The sequence below is a fragment of the Saimiri boliviensis genome, chromosome 6, assembly GCF_048565385.1.
Source record: "Saimiri boliviensis isolate mSaiBol1 chromosome 6, mSaiBol1.pri, whole genome shotgun sequence".
Classification (NCBI taxonomy): domain Eukaryota; kingdom Metazoa; phylum Chordata; class Mammalia; order Primates; family Cebidae; genus Saimiri; species Saimiri boliviensis.
The window spans coordinates 80,115,549-80,137,957 of NC_133454.1; the positions used below are offsets into that span (position 1 = coordinate 80,115,549).

Sequence of the window (22,409 nt, forward strand, 5' to 3'; positions counted from 1 at the left end):
TGGAAAGGAAGACTATGCTCTGGTAAAGTTATACGTGAGACACAAAATATATGGATGCCACTGGTCAGTGCTGTTAGAGTAACAATATCAAGATTTCTTGATGATTTCTTGAGACTGTTAAAGTAACAACCTCAAGATTTCTGAGGATCTTGTCTCAGTAAGGCCAATGGGAGGCGTGATATGGTGGCTTCATTAAAAGGCCTTTGGCATGTGCCCTCTGCCTTTTATTCTTCATCACTTCCTCCTTTCTGCTCCATGAAACATGGGAGGAATGACTGAAGCTCTAGCCACCGCCTCTTCCTTAACAAAGGAAGAGCTAATTCCTATTCCCCTGCCACCTCCCACCCCACCAAGGATGAGGGCCACACTTGAGGGACGGTAGAGTGGTGGCTGGAAGAAGTGTGCGGGTTTTGTGGAACAACCTGTAATGCTCCCTATTTAGGGAAAGGAAGTGGGAAAGAAACTTTTCTCTTGTTTAGGCCAGTATTACTGTGGGTCTCTGTTACCATCAGCTGAACTTAATTCCTGTGAAGGTATTTGTGAATACTAAATTATTGGTGCATCATAAGCTTTCACCATGTTCATTTAGATAAGGATCTGAACTTTGCCATAGGTGACTGGTAGTGATCTGGCTCCAGTGGGAATAGTCTGGAATGTGGCGGAGACATGGAGATGGGCCAGTGACTGGGGCTTACCTTTAGGGAGCAGTTGACAGATAGATAGTGATAGATACTGATGACTTTTTATCTGATTTATTTCTCTTTCTATCAGTGATAGATGCTGATGACTTTTAACTGATTTAGTTCTCTTTTTTAAAGATTCATCCTTTGGATGAATTGGGAGCTATGGAAACGATTGCTCACCCTGAGCTGTTTGGGGCTTGTGTTCTTCTCAAGATTTCTGAGGACCTGGCTGGAGCTTCTGTGTCAGACCTCATTCTGACTTTGGGACCTCAGTCCTTGTTTGGTGCTTATGTTCTTTCTCTTGCTGCTGCGCTCCTTTTCCTCTTCTGAGTCCGCCAGTGTGGAACATGACTCCTTCTTCTGTGTTCCCCCAGGACACCTCTAAACCGCTTTGCCTGAAGGCTTGGGAACACGGGATGGTGGATAGAGAACCATATGCTCTGTCCTGTTCATACTTAATGTTGCAAAGAAATAGTGCAGTTCTGAAATAACAGTTTCTAAAAAAAAAATTCTATTTCTAATTTTTTTGTTCTTTTGATAACTTTTTTACTGTAGTAAAAATATATGTAACATAAAAGTTGCCATTTTAACCATTACACCATGTGTAATGGTGAGGTTTAGGCTTCTATCAAATTAAATTCTTAAGTAGAGTCCTCCTTCCCGACCCAGAGATGTTATAGCCTCAATGATATCATAGATAGACTTCTTTTTAAATAACAGGAATTCAGGAACCTGAAAAATCCCCATGCTTTTCTCTGGTATATTTAAGCAACTCCTTCCTACAGATGTCTCTGGTAGAATGCACAGAGCTGTGGATGTACTGAGGATTGATGGTACTGTCGAAGGCTGATGGTGGCCAGCTCCTGGAGTCTGATATTCAACTGGAAAGCAACATACTTAATGTTGCAAAGAAGTAGCAGAGTTATGAAATAACAGTTTCTAAAAAAATTCAGTTTTTAATTTTTTTGTTCTTTTGATAATTTTTTTACTGTAGTAAATCTATATATAACACAAGTTATACATTTTTTAAGTTAAGTATGTGGCACTGTGGGACAGGAAGGCTACAAACTCTCACTCCGGATTCAGCTTTTGACCCTATTGCCCATTGAATGGTTGGGTGAGCGGTTCTGAACAAGGCACAGGGAAGAAGGTGGCTCGAGACTAGGAACACTAGAAGCTATAGCCAGGGAGGACTCTTGGGAAAGAGTATGGCCTAAGGGGAATGTGTGTGTGCATGTGGTGAGCAGGTGGGCAGCAATGGGGGACACTGCTCATAGCCTCACCTGAGTTCTATTCTACCCACTTCCCTCTCCCTGCTTCCAAAATTTTTAGAGGGCTATGGTCAGGCTAGAATTTGAAGTTTGAATTTCAGATGATAAGGCAAAAGCATTGAAGCAGATTGAGGGCAGATGATTTGGGACAGGTGTCCCCAAACTTTTTACACAGGGGGTCAGTTCACTGTCCCTCAGACTATTGGAGGGCCGCCACATACTGTGCTCCTCTCACTGACCACCAATGAAAGAGGTGCCCCTTCCTGAAGTGCAGTGGGGGGCCGGATAAATGACCTCAGGGGGCTGCATGCAGCCCGCGGCCGTAGTTTGGGGATGCCTGATTTGGGAAATTCTATTTGAAGCTGTGACTCTCATCTATGGATGTTCAGCTGCAGAGTCTCACCAGAATAATGTAATGTTTAGGCTGCTGGCAGCATTTTGGAGACTATGAAAGATGCACAAACATGGAAACAAGATAGTGGTGACCTGGGGCAATAAACTCTACTTGTATAGCCAAGGATGATCTTGTGCAGAGTCCTGGCAAGAAGGTAGACACAACAGGTCATTCTTAGATGGAGTAAAGGACGACTAACATCTAGACTTCAGTTTGATTCAGAAACCATGTCCCTATCAGCAGACAGCCATGCCCTGGGGAGCACCAGCCCCCTGCCATACACTTAGATAATGGAGAGAGGGTTTTGTGGTCACATGTGGTAGTTCCCAAGACTCAGATCCCCCCTCATGACTCTCCTTCAGTCCAGTCCAGTGACAAGTGAGGGACTCTAAGCTCAAGGACCCAAGGTCTCAGCTCAGTCCTACTCCTGAGCCCTCTTCTGGTTGTCTCCTGACCTGGTGCCCAGGACACTCCCCTCCCCACTTCCTGCAGTAATCCTGAGTGCCTGCCGTTTGTGACGAGGCCCAGCTGTCACTCACACTAATTTTCAAAGTGCTCAGATTTGGTTCTCTCCCTTCTACAAACCCATTTCAGAACAAAGGAACCAGATTTTAACAGTAAGGAGGCTGCTATGCCAATTGTCAGACTCCAGCTTGCTTCGGTCTGATAGACTGCATGGAGTTAAAATCCTGGGGAAGGAATTAGGCTCAAACTGGAGTGGAGAGGTGTGGGGAAGGCTTGTACCCCCGTTATGCCGCAGCATCAGGGTAGTCTGCAATGCCCTTCCAGGTGTGGAGCCCTGAAAATATCCCTGGTTATTCTTCTTTCAGCCATTATGTACTTCTGATGTACCTATTTCTGTCCTACTGTCAGGCCATGTGCCATGATTTCTGTCCACTCAGTCAGAAGAAGGCCCCAGGGCACTTTGGTTTGAAAACTGGCTGTATCTGATGAGGCTTTGCTAAAACACCCTCAGAAGCAGAGTCCTTCTCCTATTGCCTCCTGGGGGGAGATTTGGGCCTCTGTGGCAGAGGAGACTAGAAAGGAGGTAGAGAAACTGGGTTTTCGGAGGCTGCCACGCCCATCTTGTATATATGTGCAACCATTATTCAGAGGGGATCCTGAGTCAAGGCATGGGGACAGAGACCCCAAACAGATATTGGCTTCCAAAAATGCTTGAATAACCCCATCCCTCAGTGCATTAGGAGTCAGAGTATTGTTGGAAGTAACCTGAATCTCTGGTCCAAGTGCTTTTCTAGGTGTTCAAAGGTCTGAATGAGTGGAACATCAGGCCAATTAGAGGGCAGAAGCCAGTGGCACAGGGTGTCTGTCCCTGGTGGCTGAAGCTGGAGGAGAGACTGCTGGTACTGCTGCTGCTTGGGGTGGGGTGAGGGTGGCAGTGGGGGTGAGAGGTGGAGGGAGTAAGGGGTGGGGGAGGTGGTTGTATTGGCAGAAGACTAGGTAGGTGGTATTCATGTTGAACTGAGGCAATGGAAGGGTTAGATTAAATCAGTGGTCTTCAAGGGAGGTGTAAAATAATCCTTTGAAATGTGAAAGAAAAATTAAAACTTTTATTTTTACTTTTTATTTAGTCTAAAAATAAAAATAAAAACCTTCACCAGTGTTTGCTATCATACATCTTACCCTTACTCACCTCATGCATTGGGTGTCCATGTCATGCATCACATTGGAGGCATAGTCAGTGAAGAGGAAGTTCTACAACATGGGGGACCGAGAAGGAGACCATGCCACCTTCCTCAGCCTAGTTGCTTTCAAAGTGTATTGCTAGATGCTAAATGCTCATAAATCTCTTTTGAGGCTTCTTACTTAATAGTAAAAGACAAAATATCAGTTAATATCATTGGAAAAAACAGCTGTTCTATTTGTCATGGTTAAAGTAACTGAGTTAATACAGAGAGAAGATGGCAACACATAAAAATGTATTCTGTTGGAAGACACACAGACTTTAAGTTTAAGAACAGGTTTTAGCACACATGGTGTGTTGTGCAGGTTGGCTATATGGTTGGATGCAAGTTGCTAACACGTTTCACTTTGAGTCTTTGCTATGTGTTTTGATAATGACATTCATAAAGAAATACTTTTTGTGCCTTACTAAAGGGAAGATAGATATGTTCTCGACAGAGAACAACTTATTTAGCAAAACATGCTGTGATTTTTATGGGTAAAAGTAAACCACTGAGGGAGTGTCTGCCCTCTCTGGAATATAAAATGGGGGTGGTTCATGTTTTGTATGACCAGCAAGACATGTAAATGCTATAAACTCAGCAAGACATGTAAATGTTTTCTTCTACCACTTGTCTCTTTTATGAGAAGAGTTTAGTGAAAACCAGATAACATAATTTGTCCATCTACTTCCCAGGATACAAATAGTTCATTAAGGCCTAGTAATACACTTTGAAGGCAAGGGTGCCACGGTTCCCTTCTTCGTCCCCCTTGTTGCAGACCCTCCTCTTGTCCCCGACTACACCTCTGATAAGACACATGACATGGACACCTGATGCATGAATTGAGTAAGGGTTCCATATAGTTAATATTGGTGAATATTAATTTCTTTGTTTTTAGACTAAAAAATAAGTAGAAATAAAAGTTTTTTTCTTTTACATTTCAATGGATCATTCTACACATTCTACTTTTTGAAGACTGATTTAATATAACCCTTCCATTGCTTTAGTTCAACATGAATACCACCTAAAAACTCTTCTGCCTAAACAGTCACCTTCCCACCCCTCACCCCCTCCACCTCTCATCCCCACTGCCACCTTCACCCCACCCCAAGCAGCAGCAACACCACCAATCTCTCCTCCAAAACTGGGGATGGTCCATGTTCTGGTCCATGGGGACTACATGTAAAATTCAGCAATCACATTATTCATTTACAAACTACAACAGGAAGTTGAAGCAAGAAGAGCACAAAATACTATAGGATGTCAATGATATGGTTAATTAAAAAATTAAAATATAGTAGAATCTTTATAGCACTTGGTATTGAGTTGTGGAATGAGACTAAACATCTTTTTTATAATTCAAAGGTTTACTGATCATCCCAAGGCAAACAACTTGAATGTTGCGAATTTAAAGATGAGTTTCTTTAACAAAGAACAAGGGCTCCAGATTTGCTGACCTCTGATGTGTTGGCCTGCGATTGTCACAAGTGTGCTACATAGCAGAAAGAAACACACACACACACACACACACACACACACACGTGTCTTTTTGGGTAAAGGTGATATTTCAGTAATGAACTGACATAACAAGTGTGGTTTAGAAGAATTGTGTTATGGGGAAAGCATTTTGAAAATTGACATTTGGAACTGTTTCCATTATCATGTGATTTTAATGACAAAACAAAGCATGCCAGTGTCACCTATATTCCAATAGGAACAATCTGCAAAATATAGAAGCATACTTCTAAATACATTTTACAATATTCCAAATGTAGAGTTTCAAGTGTTTTAAAAGTTCCATTTGTTAAAAAGATTTGCAAGAACAGCTGAGGAAAACATTGAGAATGTTGTTTTCATGGACAAAGAAGAGTTTTCACGTTTGCAAAACTGGTAGATCAAATCTAAACAGTAAGAATTATGATTTAATAAGTACAAAGATATAGTTCTTCTATTCAGTTCCTTTTAATCTTTGTGAGTTATCTTTTTCTTTTTCTATTTCTTTTTCTTTCTTTTAAATAAGAATAGCCAGTAGGATCAAGTACTGACATTAACTGAACTTACAAGTACACTTTCTGGTGTCATAAAGTATTAAACTAAGATTTATTTAAATCATTGTTAATCATGTTGCTCTCCCTAAACAGATTATTGCTAATAACTTTAAAGTGAAAGGAAAAAGGAATATGGTACCAGTCATAAAAATGAAGCCATTTAAAGTTATTCTTTCATCTTGACCACATCCTCTAATTTTTGTAGTGTTCTTTATAATATATAACTCATTAATGCAGTCTCACATGCATTACGCTTATAAATACATGAATTGTAAGTATCAGACTATGAGGTAGAAGGAATAAAACTTGGTGGTTACATGAGACAAGGGACAACTCTGTGAACGTGGTTGACATAGTGAGGACACACAGTGGGTGCTCGGCTAATGAAGTTTCCTCTCCCAGCTTGGTGACTTACTTGGTGAGAGAGTCAAGAATGGTCCACCATCTGTGGCCTGGCATATGGGTGCGGGTGGTATCATTCAGTAAGACTGGAAACACAGAAGCAGGTTCTGGTGTTTTCCCGGGAAGCAATGAGGAGTTTGGGCTGGACAGCTTCTAGGAAGCTCTAGAGGAGATGCTCCCTAGGCAGTTAGATTCCCCATCTTCAGCAGCCCGGGGGCATTCTGGGCTGGAGATGAAGTTCAAGAGTCATCATCAGGCAGGAGGTTGTTAAAACCATGGGAGTGGCTGAGATGCCCAGAGCGGCCTCGGAGTGGGAGAGGGGGCTGGCAGGGTGGGACCCTGGGTAGGACCACAGAGAAAAGCCAGGCCACAGAGGCTGATAAGCTGTAGGTACCCAAGTATGCGAAAAATTCGGAGGTGGGGGCCGCGGGTGCCAACTCTGGAAATTGTGCACTCCAAGCTTTCCAGGAAGGAAGACGTGGTCAGCAGGCTCAGATGCTGGGAAGAGGTGAGCGAGGGAGGCTGCACGGCACCCAGTGGCTTTGGCAACTAGGAGGTCATTCGGGACTTTGAGGGGTGGGTGAAGGCAGAGCGCGGAGGGTTGGAGAGGGAGCGTGTGCGTGTGGTGTTTGCATGTAGTGTGTGTGTGTGTGTGTGTGTGTGTGTGTGTGTGTGTGTGTAGGATCCAAGTGACCAGAAGGACGCCTGGAAGAAAACCGATGCTTGCGGGTTGCTGCATCTACAGGAGGTAAGTCACTTGTGAGGGGCCGAGACCCCTAGAGTCTCGTCCCGGGAAAAGTTCTGCGGAGAGGGGAGGACGTCGGGCCAGCCCGGGCGGCTGTGTGGGAGCCCGGCGCAGCTGAGGTCCGGGGAGCCCGGCTGGCATCTGCCCCGGGCTGCGGCGCGGGCCCCGCGGAGCCCAGGCGGCGGCGGGCGCTTCCGGCCAAGGGCCCTGGCGGCAGCCGCGCCCCTGCTGCTCTCAAGTTTCGCGTTGGCCGCGCGGCCTGGGAGCTTCAGGTAGCGGCTGGCAGGCCGGCGCCCCTAGGCTTTCTCCGCTCCGCGCCCAGGTAGGGCACCGACGGGGGCTGCGCGCGGCTGGCCGGCTTCCTCCCTGCGGAGGCGGCCCTCCCTCCCACTGCGGGGCCCGCCGGGTCGGGGCTCCGCAGCGCTGCGCCCTCGGAACGCCCGGCCCCCGCGCCTGCTGCGGGTCGCGGCCAGGCCCAGCCCCGGCCCTGGCTGGCCTCGGTGTCCGGCAGCCCCTCTCCGCCCTGCCCAGCGCGTCACCTTTGCTCCAGCCCTGCGGCCGGGGCGCCCCTTTCGGGCCGCGGCGCCCCCTTCGGACCGCGGCATGGCCCTGTCCTCCGAACCCGGTGAGTGAGCGCGAGGCTGCGCTGCTGACCTTGGGCTAGCCCCGCGGACCCTGCGGCCCAAGCGGGAATCAGCAGCGCTCTGGGGTCTGAACCGTGGCTCTCGCCTCCCGGCTTCCCTGCTCGCAGAGGCCTTGGCGCCAACCCCGGGCTCGTCCCTTGCCCAGTCTCCTGTCCCTGTCCCTGTCTCTGCCCCTGCGGTGGCCCGGGCTCCAGCGCCCTCAGGTGAGCCAGCAGCATCCCAATTCCCTGGCGGCCTAGAATGGAATCGCAAGGTTTCGAGAAATGAAGGGACCTGGGACTTTCTGCCCCTTAGGCGCCTGGGCAAGTTGCTAGGTGTTTGAGGACTGGCCAAATGTGAGCAGCTGAGGTGGAATTCTACCTGGAGGCTGGGGATGGATGGACTGGATGATAGGGTGATGAGATACTTTAAGTTCTTCATCCTTAACCTCTTTGGCTCTCTCCCGGCAAGGGAGGTGTACAGCTTTGGGCTCCTGCAGTCTCCTTTCTGCCCTTGATCTTCTGGTAGCTGCTTTGCCAGCAGAGCTGCTAATGGCTGGTCTAGGCTGGCAGAGGTCCCTGGGGAGAGTTTTGAGAGGCCTTGGAGTAGGAGAGGCTTGCTAACTAGAGTATCATTTCCCCAAACTGTATGTGGCTGAAAGCTTGATGGCAACACATTAGCAAAGGAGCTGGGTGAAAGCAGGCAGCACAAGGAGGGATTTTAGCATGGTCCTGAGCACTTGTTGGCTTTCCTTCTGGATGTGGTGACCAACATTTGGCCATCTTCATGGAAAAGCTGCCTGCAGCTGGAACCTGCAGCTGGAACCCTCAAAGGAGAAATTCTTTCCCTGGCTGTGCAGCATCAGTGCGGAGTGTTAGTGGAGCCATTGAGCCAGGCAGACAGAGCCTCTGTCACTTCGCACCTCTGGAAGTGTTGACAGCAGGTCTGGAGTAGTTGGCCTGGCCTGGCTGCAGCTCCATGGGGCCTGGCTTGCTCTGAAGATGATGGTATGGGGCTGCCCTCTGCAGGAATAATGACACTTGTATGGGTGGTTGCCGGGAGACTCTGACATCTCAGCTCCATCCTTAGCTCAGCCTGAGTCTTCTAAGGCTCTCCTACCTCTCAGCTGGGTCAAGAAGTTCTTTAAGAGATGAGGCTTGTTTTTTTTCTCACCTACACTAGCTGGATCACTCTGCAAATGGTCTGAAAATCAATCTCAGCTCTTGAAAATGTCATGGGCAGGCAACACGTAGCCTTCAGATTAACAGGGAGATACCCTTTCTCCTCTAAAGCTGCTCGTTGGCCTCCATGATTCTTCCACCAGGTATAATCATCTCTTAGTTCTTCTGTATTCTGGTTGCATATCCATGACAACAGACAATTGCTTTGGGCTTTCGATTTGTAAGGAACTGACTAGGGCATGGGAGGCTGAGCTCATGGCTGGAGTCCTGGCTGTGCACAGTCACTGACAAGTACCCTTCATAGGGGAGCAGGATGTTCCTCCTTCTGATCTGGCTTCATATTTAAATATGTTTTCCTTCTTCCTGCACCCACGTAATAAAAACTTGGAAGAGTGCCAGGCACATGATGGTGCTCAATAAATAAGGCTGAATAAAAGGGTTCAGTGTCTGGATGAAATTTCATGTTCATTTTCCCAGTTGTACTCTCTCATATCTGATATCGTAATAATGATAACAATGATGTTGGCAGATCATACTTATAAAGCACATGCTCTGTGCCAGGTATCATTCTAAACACTTTATGTATGCTTGTTGTCATGGCAACTTTGAGATTGGCTTTTTATTATCCTCATTTCATAGGGAATAAAACTGAGCCACAGAAAATTTATTTAACTTGCCCAGGGTCATGCAACTAAGTGATAGAAAAGGATTCAAACCCAGGGAGTCTAGCTGGAGTCTACTTTTTTTTTTTTTTCTGTTGGAGATGGAGTCTTACTCTATCACCAAGGCTACAGTGCAGTGACACAATCTCAGCTCACTGCAACCTCCATCTCCCAGGTTCAAGTGATTCTCCTGCCTCAGCTTCCCTAGTATCTGGGATTACAGGTGCCCATTACCATGCCAGGGTAATTTTTGTGTTTTTACTAGAGACGGGGTTTCCCCATGTTGGCAAGGCTGGTTTCAAACTCCTGGCCTCAAATGATCTGCCCACCTTGGCCTCCTAAAGTGATAGGATTACAGGTGTGGGCCACCATGCTTGGCCCTACTCCATTTTTAACCCTACATGGTACTGATTTTTGAGATTGCCATAGGTGGATTGATCTATTGTAATTAGCTCATTCACTCATTCATTGTTTTAGGCATTCATTCATTCAACAAATACTTGTTGAATGTCCACCATGTTTCAGGTATGGGAACACAATTGTGAATGAAACAGGCAAGATTTGTCATGGAGCTGATATTTAGCTGGTGAATTCCCTTTGTCCAACTCCTTGTATGGGTCACACACACCTCACAAATGAGAAGGAAAATGAATCCTTCTGGGCAAGCTCATGCCTGGCTTTTGGGGAGGAGAGTGATATCTTTCTTGATGAGACATAATTTGATTCCAGCCTTTCCTGTTTTTTAGAGTTTGTAAGGAGCGCTTAAGCAATAAAAGGGAATGCAGTCTAGTCTCTTGGGCAGGAGAAGCAAGCCCTGTGTCTGGTTATCATAAATTGCCTTGGTGTTTGTTTGAAAGGGAAATAAGGCTTTGAGCTTGGGATCAGCGCTCTTCAGTTCACAGACACGTCTTGGCTGCAAGAAGCAGCAACAAGTTAGGCTCAAGGAGGAATTGTAAGGTCCTGAGAAGAACTTGTTCTTCTGAGACAGAGCTGTAGTTTTCTCCTAACCTGCCCATGTTCTGGAGGGTCTTCTCTCTCTTTGGTTCAGCAAGACCCTTGGTCATTGTTACAACCTGTGACATCTTAGTGGAGTTGCTGCTGGTTTCTGTCTGGACCTGATGGGTCTCACATGTGTAGCTGGGCTCCAGGAAAGCAGCTGTCTCTAAGTTGGAAAATGAAGACTCAAGGTGGAAGGTGTTTCCCAAAGCCCATGCCACGAGATACTAATAGGTGTGTTTTTCCTATGACAGCAGTTCTAGGGTGGTCAAATAAGTGTGTTGGGTTAAACAAAGTTAAGCAGCTTTCTTTACTGCAGGACTTCTCAGGTGTTGAATCTGCTAGTAGAAATTGTGCATGAATACTCATAAGGGACTATAGGATGCAGTGTTTTCCAAGCCTTCTGACCTTTCATGTTCTGCAGACTGCACTTTGAAAAATGCTTATTTAGACTAAGGCTAGCTGGGATCTGATTAAAGGTGCAGAATAAAATTCCCTGAATGTGTTGGACTTAAATCCTTGGGCTGGAATCCTCCCATTGCAGTCCCCACTCTACCTCCCCCTTCCTCAAAACACTAGCAGAAAAAAAATCATTTGCCCCTCCTCCTTCTGGAATAACAGTACTAAGGGCTTGGATTTTTTTCTCATGCTGTAAGTTCATTTAATTATTTAATGAGTAAGTATTGCCCTCCCTCTAGGTTGCTTGTAGCCTGCTGATTGCACTGTTTATGAAACAGCTGTGAGGACAGGTGGGTCGTAATCTCTGGGTAGCTAAAGCCCAGCAGCAGCCTGAGGATCATGTGTCAATCCTGTAATACTGCTCTGTGCACACAGGAATTATGATGTGGGCTCAGCAAGGCACAACCTCACGATTGGACATGAGGAGGTGACTCAGGCCCAAGTCAGGGTTACAGCTAGCCTCCCGGTAAACAACTGACCCATCCTTCCTGGGCTCCTCTCCCCAGGATTTCAACAGCACCACAGAAATAGCCATTTTGCTCACGGTTATTTCCCAGACCCACGCGATTTATCTAAGTCACTGGGAGGCCGTGGGTTTGTTCCAAGCCTTCTCACTCTCCTAAAGGGCAGATGAAGATCAGAGCTTTACACCCTGTGATGCCATTTTAATCAACCCTGCTTGATTTTAGAGGACTGCTCCTGTGGGTCACTTAAGGCAGGCTCCACCTTCCCCAGGAGGAGTGGCAGAATCCAGCCAGCGCTCCGAGCTGGAGGCCCACGTGGGAGCCGCCAGCGGCTGTAAGCAGGGGAAGGTTTGGGGTAGGCTCTGGTGGGTCAGTTGGGGTGTACTCCTTTTCTTTGTGTGTGGATGGGGGCGGGGGTTCTGGTAAAGCTTGTCAGGCTTCGCAGCCACCTGTGATGTGGGCTTCTTTCAGGGAAGAAAGGAAGGAGTGGGATGGGGCTGTCAGCTTTTCATCCTAGCCTGTCCCTTCTGCTGTCTGCCTCTGAGCTGAGGCAGTTCCCGCTCCCTGAGTCTCTGTCCTTCCCTCGGAAAGGTAGAAGCAACTCATGGTCCTTCCCTTCCAGAGGAGGAGAGGGAGGGGATTGTATTAGCAACTGGGATTGAAGCTTTCCCTGCCAGTTCTGGGGTGCCCTCGGAAGGGTTGCCTTAGGGGAGGCTTTCTGAGAAGAGGCAGGGTGGGCTGTGCCTGAGACAAATCCCCTTGATAAAATGAACCCAGTTGCCAGGCCAGGCCTGAAGTGGGTTCAGAACGGAAGCAGCAAAGGTGATGGTATCGCTCGTTGCTACTCAGCTTTCAGGAGGAGGCTGGGCGTTAGAGGGAGGCTGTGGCTTATCTCCTGCAGCTGGGTAGGATGGCTGAGTTTACTGTTGTAATGTGGAAGTCGCCGCCTTAGTTTCTTCTCGTGAGAGCTGTGAAGAGGGCCAGGACACTGTATTCAGGATGCCACAGCCATTTTGCCTTAGATAACTGGCATTACCTAGGGACTTCAGGGCTCCTGGAAATTTTCCACTTGTATTTCATATTCACAGAAGAATTTCCAGCCCAGGCTTTTCCTGCTCTGGCTCACTGCTGCTCACAGATATGCAAAACAGAGACCTCCCACCACAGCCGGCAGACAGAACCCAGCCAGCTGTAGGCACGCACTGACTCAGCTCAGCCTCCCGGGGCGGCAGGCAGCACCTGGCCTGGGTGCATCGCTTGTGTGGCATCCTCAGAACCAGTCATGGAGCCGGGCTCAGGTCTGTGTTGGGGCTTCTGTGAGGGGAGACTGGCAAAAGTAGGAACCAGCTTCCTTTGTGTAAGAAGGGGACTTTAGTGGCACTGGGCTTCCTTTCTGGAGGAGCTGTGGCACCATGAAAAGTTACTGTTTGTTGAAACTGGCAGTGTTTTAGAACTTTCTAACTTTGGGACACTTCTTCAAGCTCATCGGAGCGTGTCGCATGTGACAGTAAGATAAGCTGTATCACTGGCTGACTGGTGCTGGTGAATTCACAGTTAAGCCTCCCAAGCCTGCTGGCTTCAGCTGACAAATGATTGGAAGCCAGGCGTGAATAGGCAGCTGTAGCTGTAGCTCTGCTTGGTATCTGTAGAGTGCGTTTTCCTTGGCATGCCTGGCCTGGCAGGTGTCTGGAGGGTTTGAGAGAGGAGACACATGGAGGGACGGGTTGGCAGGTGGGAGCTGTCTGCCAAGGACATCCAGAAGGCAGCAGATGTGTGGGCAGCTACTAAGGCTCACAGCACCCCAAGTCGGTTACTTGGTCCATACTAAGATACAGAATGAATTCTTCTGTTGTTGTTTCTTGCTTTGTTTTTTTTTTTTTTTTTTTTTTTTTTTTTTTTTTGCTTTTTTGTTTGTTTTTGAGACAAGGTCTTGCTCTGTTACCCAGGCTGGAGTACAGTGGTGCCATTATGACTGACTGCAGCCTCCACCGCCAGGACTCAAGCAATCCCCCCACTTCAGCCTTCCAAATAGCTGGGACTGCAGGTGTGTACCACCACGCCTGGCTATTTTAAAATATTTTTTATAGAGACAAGGTTCTGACATGCTGCCCAGGCTGATCTGGAACTCCTGGCCTCAAGTGATCATTCCTTCTTGGCCTCCCAAAATGCTTGGATTATAGGCATGAGCAACTGTGCCTGGCCTTGGAATGAATTCTCTACCAACTATTTGAGACACTGGTAGTAGTTCTGCAGAAGATTTATATGGATTCTGTAAAACAAAAAGCGTTCTGTATGGTAATACAACTCTATGATCCTAGAGTTTTTAATGAGCCTTGTGAATGTGAGTTGAGGGGCTGTGGAATGCAGCATCTCCCAATAACTGGCCACAGGACCTGTTTTACCAGCAACAGGTGTCAATTTCTTACGGCATCCAGTTTGGGAAAGGTAGACTTGGGAAAGCTAAAGAGAAAGGAAGATCTTTTATAGAAAGCTGTGTCCTGAAAAGTATGTTTAGTTGACTGGAGCAAGCTAAAAATGCTTTGTATGCTGGCTGTGATGGCTCACATCCGTAATCCTAGCACTCTGGGAGGCCAAAGTGGGCAGATCACTTGAGGCCAGGAGTTTGAGACCAGCCTAGCTAACATGGTGAAACCACATCTCTACTAAAAATACAAAAATTAGCTGTGCATGGTGGTGTGTGCCTGTGGTCCCAGCTACTTGGGAGGCTGAGGTGGGAGGGTCACCTGAGCCTGTGAGGTCGAGGCTGCAGTAAGCTGTGATTGTGCCACTCTTCTCCAGCCTGGACAACAGAGACCCTGTCTCAAAAAAAAAAAAAAAAAAAAAAAAAAAAAAAAAAGCTTCATGAACAGACATGGCAGGATCTGGCATAAGAGCGCTCAGACATCAAGGACTTCCCTCCCACTCAAATACCCATCACTGAGGGAGCCTGGAGGGGGGTGTCTGGGTCATCAGGCCTGTGTGTGTCTGTGGGCGCAGAGGAGGTAGGAGGGTGCTGGTGGTGGTGAACGGCTTCTGTCCAGCGTAGGAGCTAACGCAGACTAGGTCTCAATAATAAAACTCCAAACCTGGCCTCTCATTCCTGTGGGTTAGGTGGGAGGGAGCCTTAATTGCCAAAACCTGCTAGAAAAATAAGTTTGATTTGTTTTATTTTTCTCTTTTTTAATGGAGTCTTAAGTCTACTCATTTTCTTTCTATTCTCTTTGTATTTGTTCAAAATGGCATTATAATAGCATTCATCATCAAAATAAAATATCCTCTTACACACAGGCAGCCCTGCCATCTGCGCATTTTGCATGTGTGAATCTCTTGCAGGCCTTGTCCATAAAGGGTTGCATTTTCCTATCTCTGTAAATAAAGCATGGGTATAGTTTTATGTATTAATCTTTTCATTTACTGTATTTTTGTGTTTTTTAAAAAATGTGATTGCATCATCCTCATAATTATAATTCTGATTGCTTAACACCTTTTTCAAGTGAGTATGCTCTAATTTGGGCATTTTAAAGCTATTTGTGTAAAGAGTGTAGGTAAATATCCTCGTGCTTTTCATTTCTAAGATTCCTTTTTTAAAAGAAATTTCTAGAAGTGAAGTTGCTTAGTCAAATGGTGTGGTGCTTTATGGCATTTGTGGCCTTTTGCCTGGGCCTGTTTGATGTCTTCTGAGATGCGATGTGAGGTTTTGGGACAGTGCCCTTGACTTATGGCCTTGGAATAAGCGGGGAGGTGAGGATCGAGCTTTGTTTCAGCCTGATGGAGCCTCCTGGGTCTGGTTCTTTGTGCTGTTCCAGCCTTTCTCTCCCTTGCCACCTTCTCTGATCGCCTCTAGCTTCCCCCCTCTCTGCTATGAAGACATGGAAATCCCTACAGTCAGCTTTGTTCCTCTTCCTCTTTGCAGAGGCCAGGACTTGCTGCCTTGGTGTCTGCTCCCCAGACAGTTATGTGCTGAGAGGCTCTTCCCCACTGGCTCCCTCCCACTCCCCCCATCAGGGTGAGGCAGGTCCTTGGGTCTCAGAATTAAGGGAGCCGCAGACTTCGCTCTGACTGCCTGTTACTAGCCTGCTTTCCTCCTTCCTGTCTGTGTCATGACTTAGCCCCACGTGCCACTCAGAGCAGAAAGCCCTCCTCAGGCACCGGAAATCTCTCTGTACCTAGAATTATGCCACTTAGAGCTGAGAGGGCCTTAGAGACCACTTAGTTCAATCCCTTTGTCTCACAGATGAGAACATTGTGAGGACGGAGAAGGACTGTCTCAAGATGGCCCAGCGCGTTCCCCTCTCCTGTAGCTGCACTTCTCCCTGCCAGACTCTGTCTCACTTCCATCCTTGTCTGTCTGGTCCACAAAACCGCTTCTCTTTTTAAACCAATCTTAAAGAAACTGTGGTCATAGATAGATAGGAAACTTCTCTTCCAGAGCTGTTCCCAGTGAGGGTGGCTTGTTGAAAAGGGTGCAGTATTCCATCCATTCCACAAATGTTGTGCCGGGGACTGTAGGGAGCCCCTGCTCGGACACCCACATGGACGAAGAGAAGCAGCACAGCATGGTGGGTAAGGGCACAGACGCAGGAACCAGGTGCCTGGGTTCAGATCGCTGAGCCGAGAATCAGAGAGGAAAGGGATGGGGGAAAAAAGCTGAGAACAGCACAAATCTCTGCTAATTTATTAAAAGTGTGACCCTGGGCATGTTAGCTCTCTATGCCGTCATTTTCTCATCTGTCAAATGGAATAATAAGATTAACCGAGTTAATAAACATGAAGTTCTTTGCATATATATATATTTTTAAAAATATATTTTAAATATATATTTTTAATTAAATTTAAATTTAAATATATATATATATATTTTAAATTGAGACAAGATCTCACCCTGTCTTCCAGGCTGGAGTGCAGTAGCGCGTTTGTGGCTCACTGTAGCCTCAACCTCCTTGGCTCAAGAGATCCTTCTGCCTCAGTCTCCCTAGTAGCTTTGATTACAGGCATGCATCACCATACGTGGCTAATGTTCTTATTTTTTTTAGAGATGAGGTTTTGCCATGTTGTCCAGGCTGGTCTCAAACTTCTAGGCTCAAGCAATCCTCTCGTCTTGACCTCCTAAAGTGCTGGGATTACAGGGGTGAGCCACCACACCTGACCTCGGAGTGTACATTTCTTTTTTGGTTTTGAGGTGGAGTCCTACTCTGTTGCTCAGGCTGGAGCACAGTGTCGCAATGTTGGCTCACTGTAACCTCTGCCTTCCAGGTTCAAGCGATTCTCTTGCCTCAGCCTCCCAAACAGCTGGAATTACAGGTGCCCACCACCATGCCTGGTTAATTTTTTTGTATTTTTAGTAGAGATGGGGTTTTGCCATGTTGGCCAGGATGGTCTCGAACTCCTGACCTCAGGTGATCCGCCCGCCTTGGTCTCCCAAAGTGCTGGGATTATAGGTGCGAGCCACCATGTCCAGCCAGAGTGTACATATTAAGTGCTATATAAGTTATTGCAAAAAATGAAAGAAGAAAATGGAGAAAGCAACCAAGCAAGAGTGAAACCCAACCCATCGAGCAGGTGATTGAGGCCAGTGACTGTTAGTAAAGAACCAGTATGTGAGGAGGTAGATATCAAGACCTGCTTTAGGGGAGTGAGTTTTCAGCTGGGTAAAGAGTGTTCCTGTCCTAACACCTTTATTTTATTTGCTGTGTCTCGTAGAGGGTTCCAGGGGGTTTGGAACTGCAATTGCAGATTCTTTCTCTTCAGCAAAAGGCCTTGTTTTATGTCACGAAGAATGCAGCTTTGGCTTTCCCAGGGCTCTGCTATAATCTTGTGGGACCTTAGCTGTTAAAGCCTCTGGGCTTTGGGCTTTCCCTATGTGAAGTGGGGGAGTGAGGTTTGATTGTTGTTGCAGCTATAACAGTATCTTCATTGTCTGGAGGAGGGAGAGCTGAACTCTCTCTTGCCCCTTCTCAAACATGGGAACAAAGTCAGGAGGCCAGGGCTGCCAGTGTGCTGCAGAATCCCTGAGTTTGGAAAAATGGAAGCTCATCTAGTTAAACAGTTCATTCTTTGAATTTTGAACACTTGCTTTCTCCTGAGACATAAGTGGCCCCACGTGCTTCACATCCAGTTACTTATTGAGCTAATTTTGAAATTGGCATGCTGGGTTTGGTCCGGGGAATTCCTAAGTCGACAGCTGGCCCCAAGTACCAGGTGGGCCTGGCTCTCCCTTCAGTGCCTTCTCCTCCCCGATGCTGGAGACTCAGGGCATCTGCAATTCACGAAGTTAATGCTTGTCCTTCCTTTGCTAGCCGAGATGCCACGCCAGTTTCCCAAGCTGAACATCTCTGAAGTGGATGAGCAAGTCCGGCTCCTGGCCGAGAAGGTGTTTGCTAAAGTGCTCCGAGAAGAGGACAGCAAAGATGCCCTGTCCCTGTTCACCGTCCCAGAGGACTGCCCCATCGGGCAAAAGGAAGCCAAGGAGAGAGAGCTGCAGAAGGAGCTGGCAGAGCAGAAGTCTGTGGAGACCGCAAAAAGGTGTGTTCTCAAGGCTTCGCATTCGTGTACACAGAGTCATGCAGAACTAGGCAGGCTGTGGGTGTTTGTCCTAAGATGAGGCACCTCATGGGGACTGGTATGTCCCTGGAGCTGTGTTGGTTTCTTAACCAAGACCACGTAACTCACCTCTTACTTATTGAGGGATGCCTCGGTACCACTGTTGCATTGAAAAGATCAAAACCCACTTAGTCTGCTACTGTTTTAATAACAAACGCTGTGCAAAAATATATACTATTTCCAAATGGCATTTCTTTTCTTTTTGGAAATTTGAGGATTTCTTGGAAGACATCAATTGAACTTCTTTTAATCACTTGACGAACATTTTGCATTACTAATGAACACAGCTTACTATTTGCCGGTGCTGCGCTGGGACTGGAGATGTTATAATGAACAAGATAGATAGAGTCCCTGGGTCTAGACAATAATTAAGTAACTGGACAAATTAATTTAAAAATTACAAGTTATGATAAGTGCTGTATCAGTCAGGGTCCAACCAGAAAATCAGAAACCAATGAAGTATTAGACTTTTAATGCAGGGAATCGGTTACACAGGTGGTAGAGAGCTGAGACGCCAAATAGGGGAAAGAGGCAGCTTAGGCATGAGACACAGTAGGGTGCAGCTACCACCCAGGACAGGAGAGACAAGGTGGGGTCACCCTGGGGAAGGGGGAACTGTGATGGCCTTTCTAGTGGAAACTGGAGCCAAGTGGGAGAGGTGGCAGCTGCAGACATGCCTCCCAAGGCAGAGATGGGGGGAGGTAATACCTAGCTTGACCCTTCCTGCACCTTCCAGGTTCCTCCAATGGCTATGGGCCAAACCTAGCCAGAATCCTGCTGGCACACCTGGGAAACACAGGAGAGGATGAGGAATGGTTCTGAAGGCAAACAGCCTCAGGAGCAGCACGAGTGCTGTGAAAGAGATGAATAAGGAGATGGGGTTGGGGGAGAAAGAGACGAGGAAAGAAAATCCTTTTTTAGACAGGGAAGTCAGGGAAGGTCTCTCCAAGGAGGTGACATCTTAGCTAATGCTTCAGGGTCTAAAGGAGCCAGCTATGTAGCCTTCTAGGTAAAAGTCGGCTAGGGCAAAGCTCCCCGCCCCCCAACTCTCTTCCAGGAGGCCCATGTGGTTAGAGGTCTGTTAAAGGAAGAAGTGCTGTGACCAGGGCTGGAAGACTTTTGGGGCCCAGATCAGACAGGCCTTGTGCTGCCTGATAAGAAGTTGGGATTGGAGTCTAAGTGTAATGAGAAGCCCTTATCCTTTCACAGTTTATCTCACCCTGGCTGTATCTAGTTTTCCACCTGCCCAGGACCCTGCAAACATCAATATTTGACATGTAGATCTTTGAGCCCTCTAGTTTGTGATCAGACTAGATACTGCCTCAGTGTAAAGGCAAGTCTTTTCCTTTCTTGGTAGTATAGAAGCTCAGCATTTCCTTAACTCATTTAGAAAGAAGTAAAAAGTTGACTACTGGTGTCAAGGCGAGAATAGAGCTTCACTGCTAGTAAGATGCTTTCCTTCCTTGAAAGGACTGTGAGCCCATAAAGGCAGGAGTCATAGGTGCCGCTGGTAACCGCTGAGTGCCAGTCTTTTGCTGGATGGGGTGGGGTGGCCCCAGCCCCAGCAGTGTGCTCATCCTTGGAGGGTCAAGAAGAGCATGACTGTAGAGACCCTCATTCACACTCCATGGGTGGAACAGAAGGACTGACTTCATCAACTGAATGGTCTGCAAGACCTTCTGTGTGTTATGAATTGAGCATTTGAGACCCCTAACAATGAGAGGAAAAGAAATCCTGGCATGTTTTTATTACCAAGAACAGTAAGTTTCTGGGACCAGTTTCCACTACAGAGTGGCACTGGGCCTGAGATCTGCTGCAGAGACTGTGCTCTTCTCAATGGCCAGACTCAGGGCAAAATGGAAAATTTCTTACTCTAAGTCTGAATGGTGCTCTGTGGTTTCCAGAAATTCCCCTGCAAACTTCTCTCCAAAAACTCTGTTGTGTCCTTGCTGTGGTGCCTTAGTTTGCATCTGTCTGTGCCATTTGACTAGAAGCTCCTTGAGGACTGGATCCAGTGTGGACCTTAGTTGGTGGGCAGTGGGTATGTGGCAGAGGAAGACATCCCGCCTCCCCATTGCCACTATGGACACCACATCAGGGTAGCTGCAACTTGTTGGACCCCCCCCCCCCCTCTGTGTTCTGCCACTCACTGGCATGCTCTGTGATCTTGGACAAATTGGGAAATCTCTTTGGGTCTCAGCTTCATCCTCAACTATAAAGTGGAGATGATAATGACTACCTTCATGGGGTATTGTGAGGAATGAGGGAATCCACAGGTAAAAGGCTTAGGACAGTGTTGGGTTACAGTGTACCCCAAGTAAATGTAAGTGATGTCTGCGACTTCCTGCTGCTGAGACAGGCAGCCATAGCAGCTCCTGCCATTGAGTGCTTGCTGTGGACTAAGTACTAATCTGTGTAGGTTGCCTTCATCCTTTCATTCTCACATCAAGCTTATCAAGTGGATATTCTTAGTATTCTGATTTTGCAGATTAAGAAACTAAGGCTCAGAGAAGTCACATTTACTTTCACAAAGACACATAGTGAGTAAATGACAGAGCAGGAACTAGAGCCCACATCTTTTGAATCTAGACCCCACACTTCAACCAGGAGGATATTCTCTCTTCAGGCAGGGGTGCGGTCTTTGGTTCTCTGGTCTGTAGACCCTGGAATGACACTAGGTGCTGCCCCCTAGCATGTAATTGCTGCTGCAGAGTGAAACGGAGGGAAGCTGGCCAAAGCTCCCGCTCTGTCCATTGGCTTCTTTCCTGAAAGAAAGCCTGGTCCCTGGACTGTCAGAAGCCCCAGCATTCTCTTCCAGGGTCTGTGCACACCCAGCTTTGTCTTTTAGTTTCTCTGTTCACTAGATGTGCCTTTATATTTAAATGTTCAAAAGTTAACATTTTCATGGAGGACACCCTGTCCCCTGTGCCCTCTCCATCTGTGGCACCTCCCATCTCATCTGTTTATTCTTACTTTACACAGAGTTCTCTAACCTGGCTATCTTGTTTCTTATCCTTTGGCAGACTTAAAGAAGCAAATTAGAAGTAGGGAGAGGGGCTTCTATAGGCAGTGTCACAGAGGTGATCGTGGTGATTATAAGCCTGGGCTTTGGGGTCAGACCTGTTAGGTTCAAGTGGCACCCCTGTCACTTACTACTGAATGGCCTTGGTCAAAGCTCTTGACTGCTTAAGTTGGTTTCCTAAACTGCAAAATGAGAATAATAAAAGGACCTACCTTGTGAGAATTAAATGAGCTAATACACAAAACATCCTTAGCACAGGGCTTGGAGCACCATTAATGGTCCTGTTTTGTTATTGTTGTTGTTTGACAGTCAACAGGGAGAGACGAAACAGTAATTATGAAAAGCAGGCACAAGAATTTGAAGCACAGTAGTTTAGGGATAAAACACCTCTGAGATCATACCTGGATAATACAGTGATGATCCTGAGTCACTGAGAGAACTTTAAATTACGTTCAGCATGCTTTGAGGAAGAAAGCAGGAAATATATATATATAAAGAAGCCAGACCAAAATTGTTTTTTCAAAAATTAGGATATAGAGGGAACAAACTTCATTAGCTGAAAAATTTGGTTAACTAGAACAGCCATTTCCCTAGAATGTTTTGAGTGAAATTGAGAAACAGATATGTGTTATCAATTGAGCATAGCAGCTAAAGTGTTGCTAAGTCACTTTATTTTATGAAAGGTGTTACAATAAGAATGGGCAACTTTTAAAAAAGTCAGGGTCATTGACATAGGAGTTACATTTGAAACAGTCAATTTATTCCCTTTTAAAGTCAATCTGTCCCCTTTTAAAGTTAGGGAGAGATTGGGCTGGGTGTGGTGGCCTATAATCCCAGTACTTTGGGAAGCCAAGGTGGGCAGATCACCTGAGGTTAGGAGTTGGAGACTAGCCTGGCTAACATGGAGAAACCCTGCCTCTGGTAAAAATATAAAAATTAGCTGAGTGTGGTGGCGCACTCCTGTTATTCCAGCAACTCGGAGGCTGAGGCAGGAAAATCACTTGAACCTGAGAGGCAAAGCTTGTAGTGAGCTGACATCGCACCACTGCCCTCCAGCCTGGGTGACAGAAGGAGACTCTGTCTCAAAAAAAAAAAAAAAAACAAGTTAGGGAGAAATTGGGAAGCTGAGGTGGTGGATCACTTGAGGCCAGAAGTTTGAGACCAGCCTGGCCAA

At 46.8% G+C, this 22,409-nt stretch overlaps 1 protein-coding gene across 13 annotated transcripts in view; it reads left to right on the forward strand.

Moving 5' to 3' along the window:
• Positions 1-7,074: 7,074 nt before the first annotated feature.
• AMPD3 (adenosine monophosphate deaminase 3) overlaps positions 7,075-22,409 on the forward strand; it is a 65,555-nt gene continuing 50,220 nt past the window's right edge. For 2 of the 13 annotated variants that reach the window (XM_039470601.2, XM_074401086.1), the window contains exons 1-2: positions 13,537-13,657; positions 17,910-18,135. In XM_039470601.2, coding sequence (XP_039326535.2) covers positions 13,582-13,657; positions 17,910-18,135 — 302 coding nt within the window. In that variant the 5' untranslated portion in view covers positions 13,537-13,581. Of the gene's footprint in view, positions 7,232-7,421; positions 7,854-8,447; positions 11,948-11,983; positions 12,912-13,536; positions 13,658-17,909; positions 18,136-22,409 lie in introns of those variants that run through there. The other 11 variants (XM_074401084.1, XM_039470600.2, XM_003919828.4 and 8 more) reach the window with 11 other exon arrangements.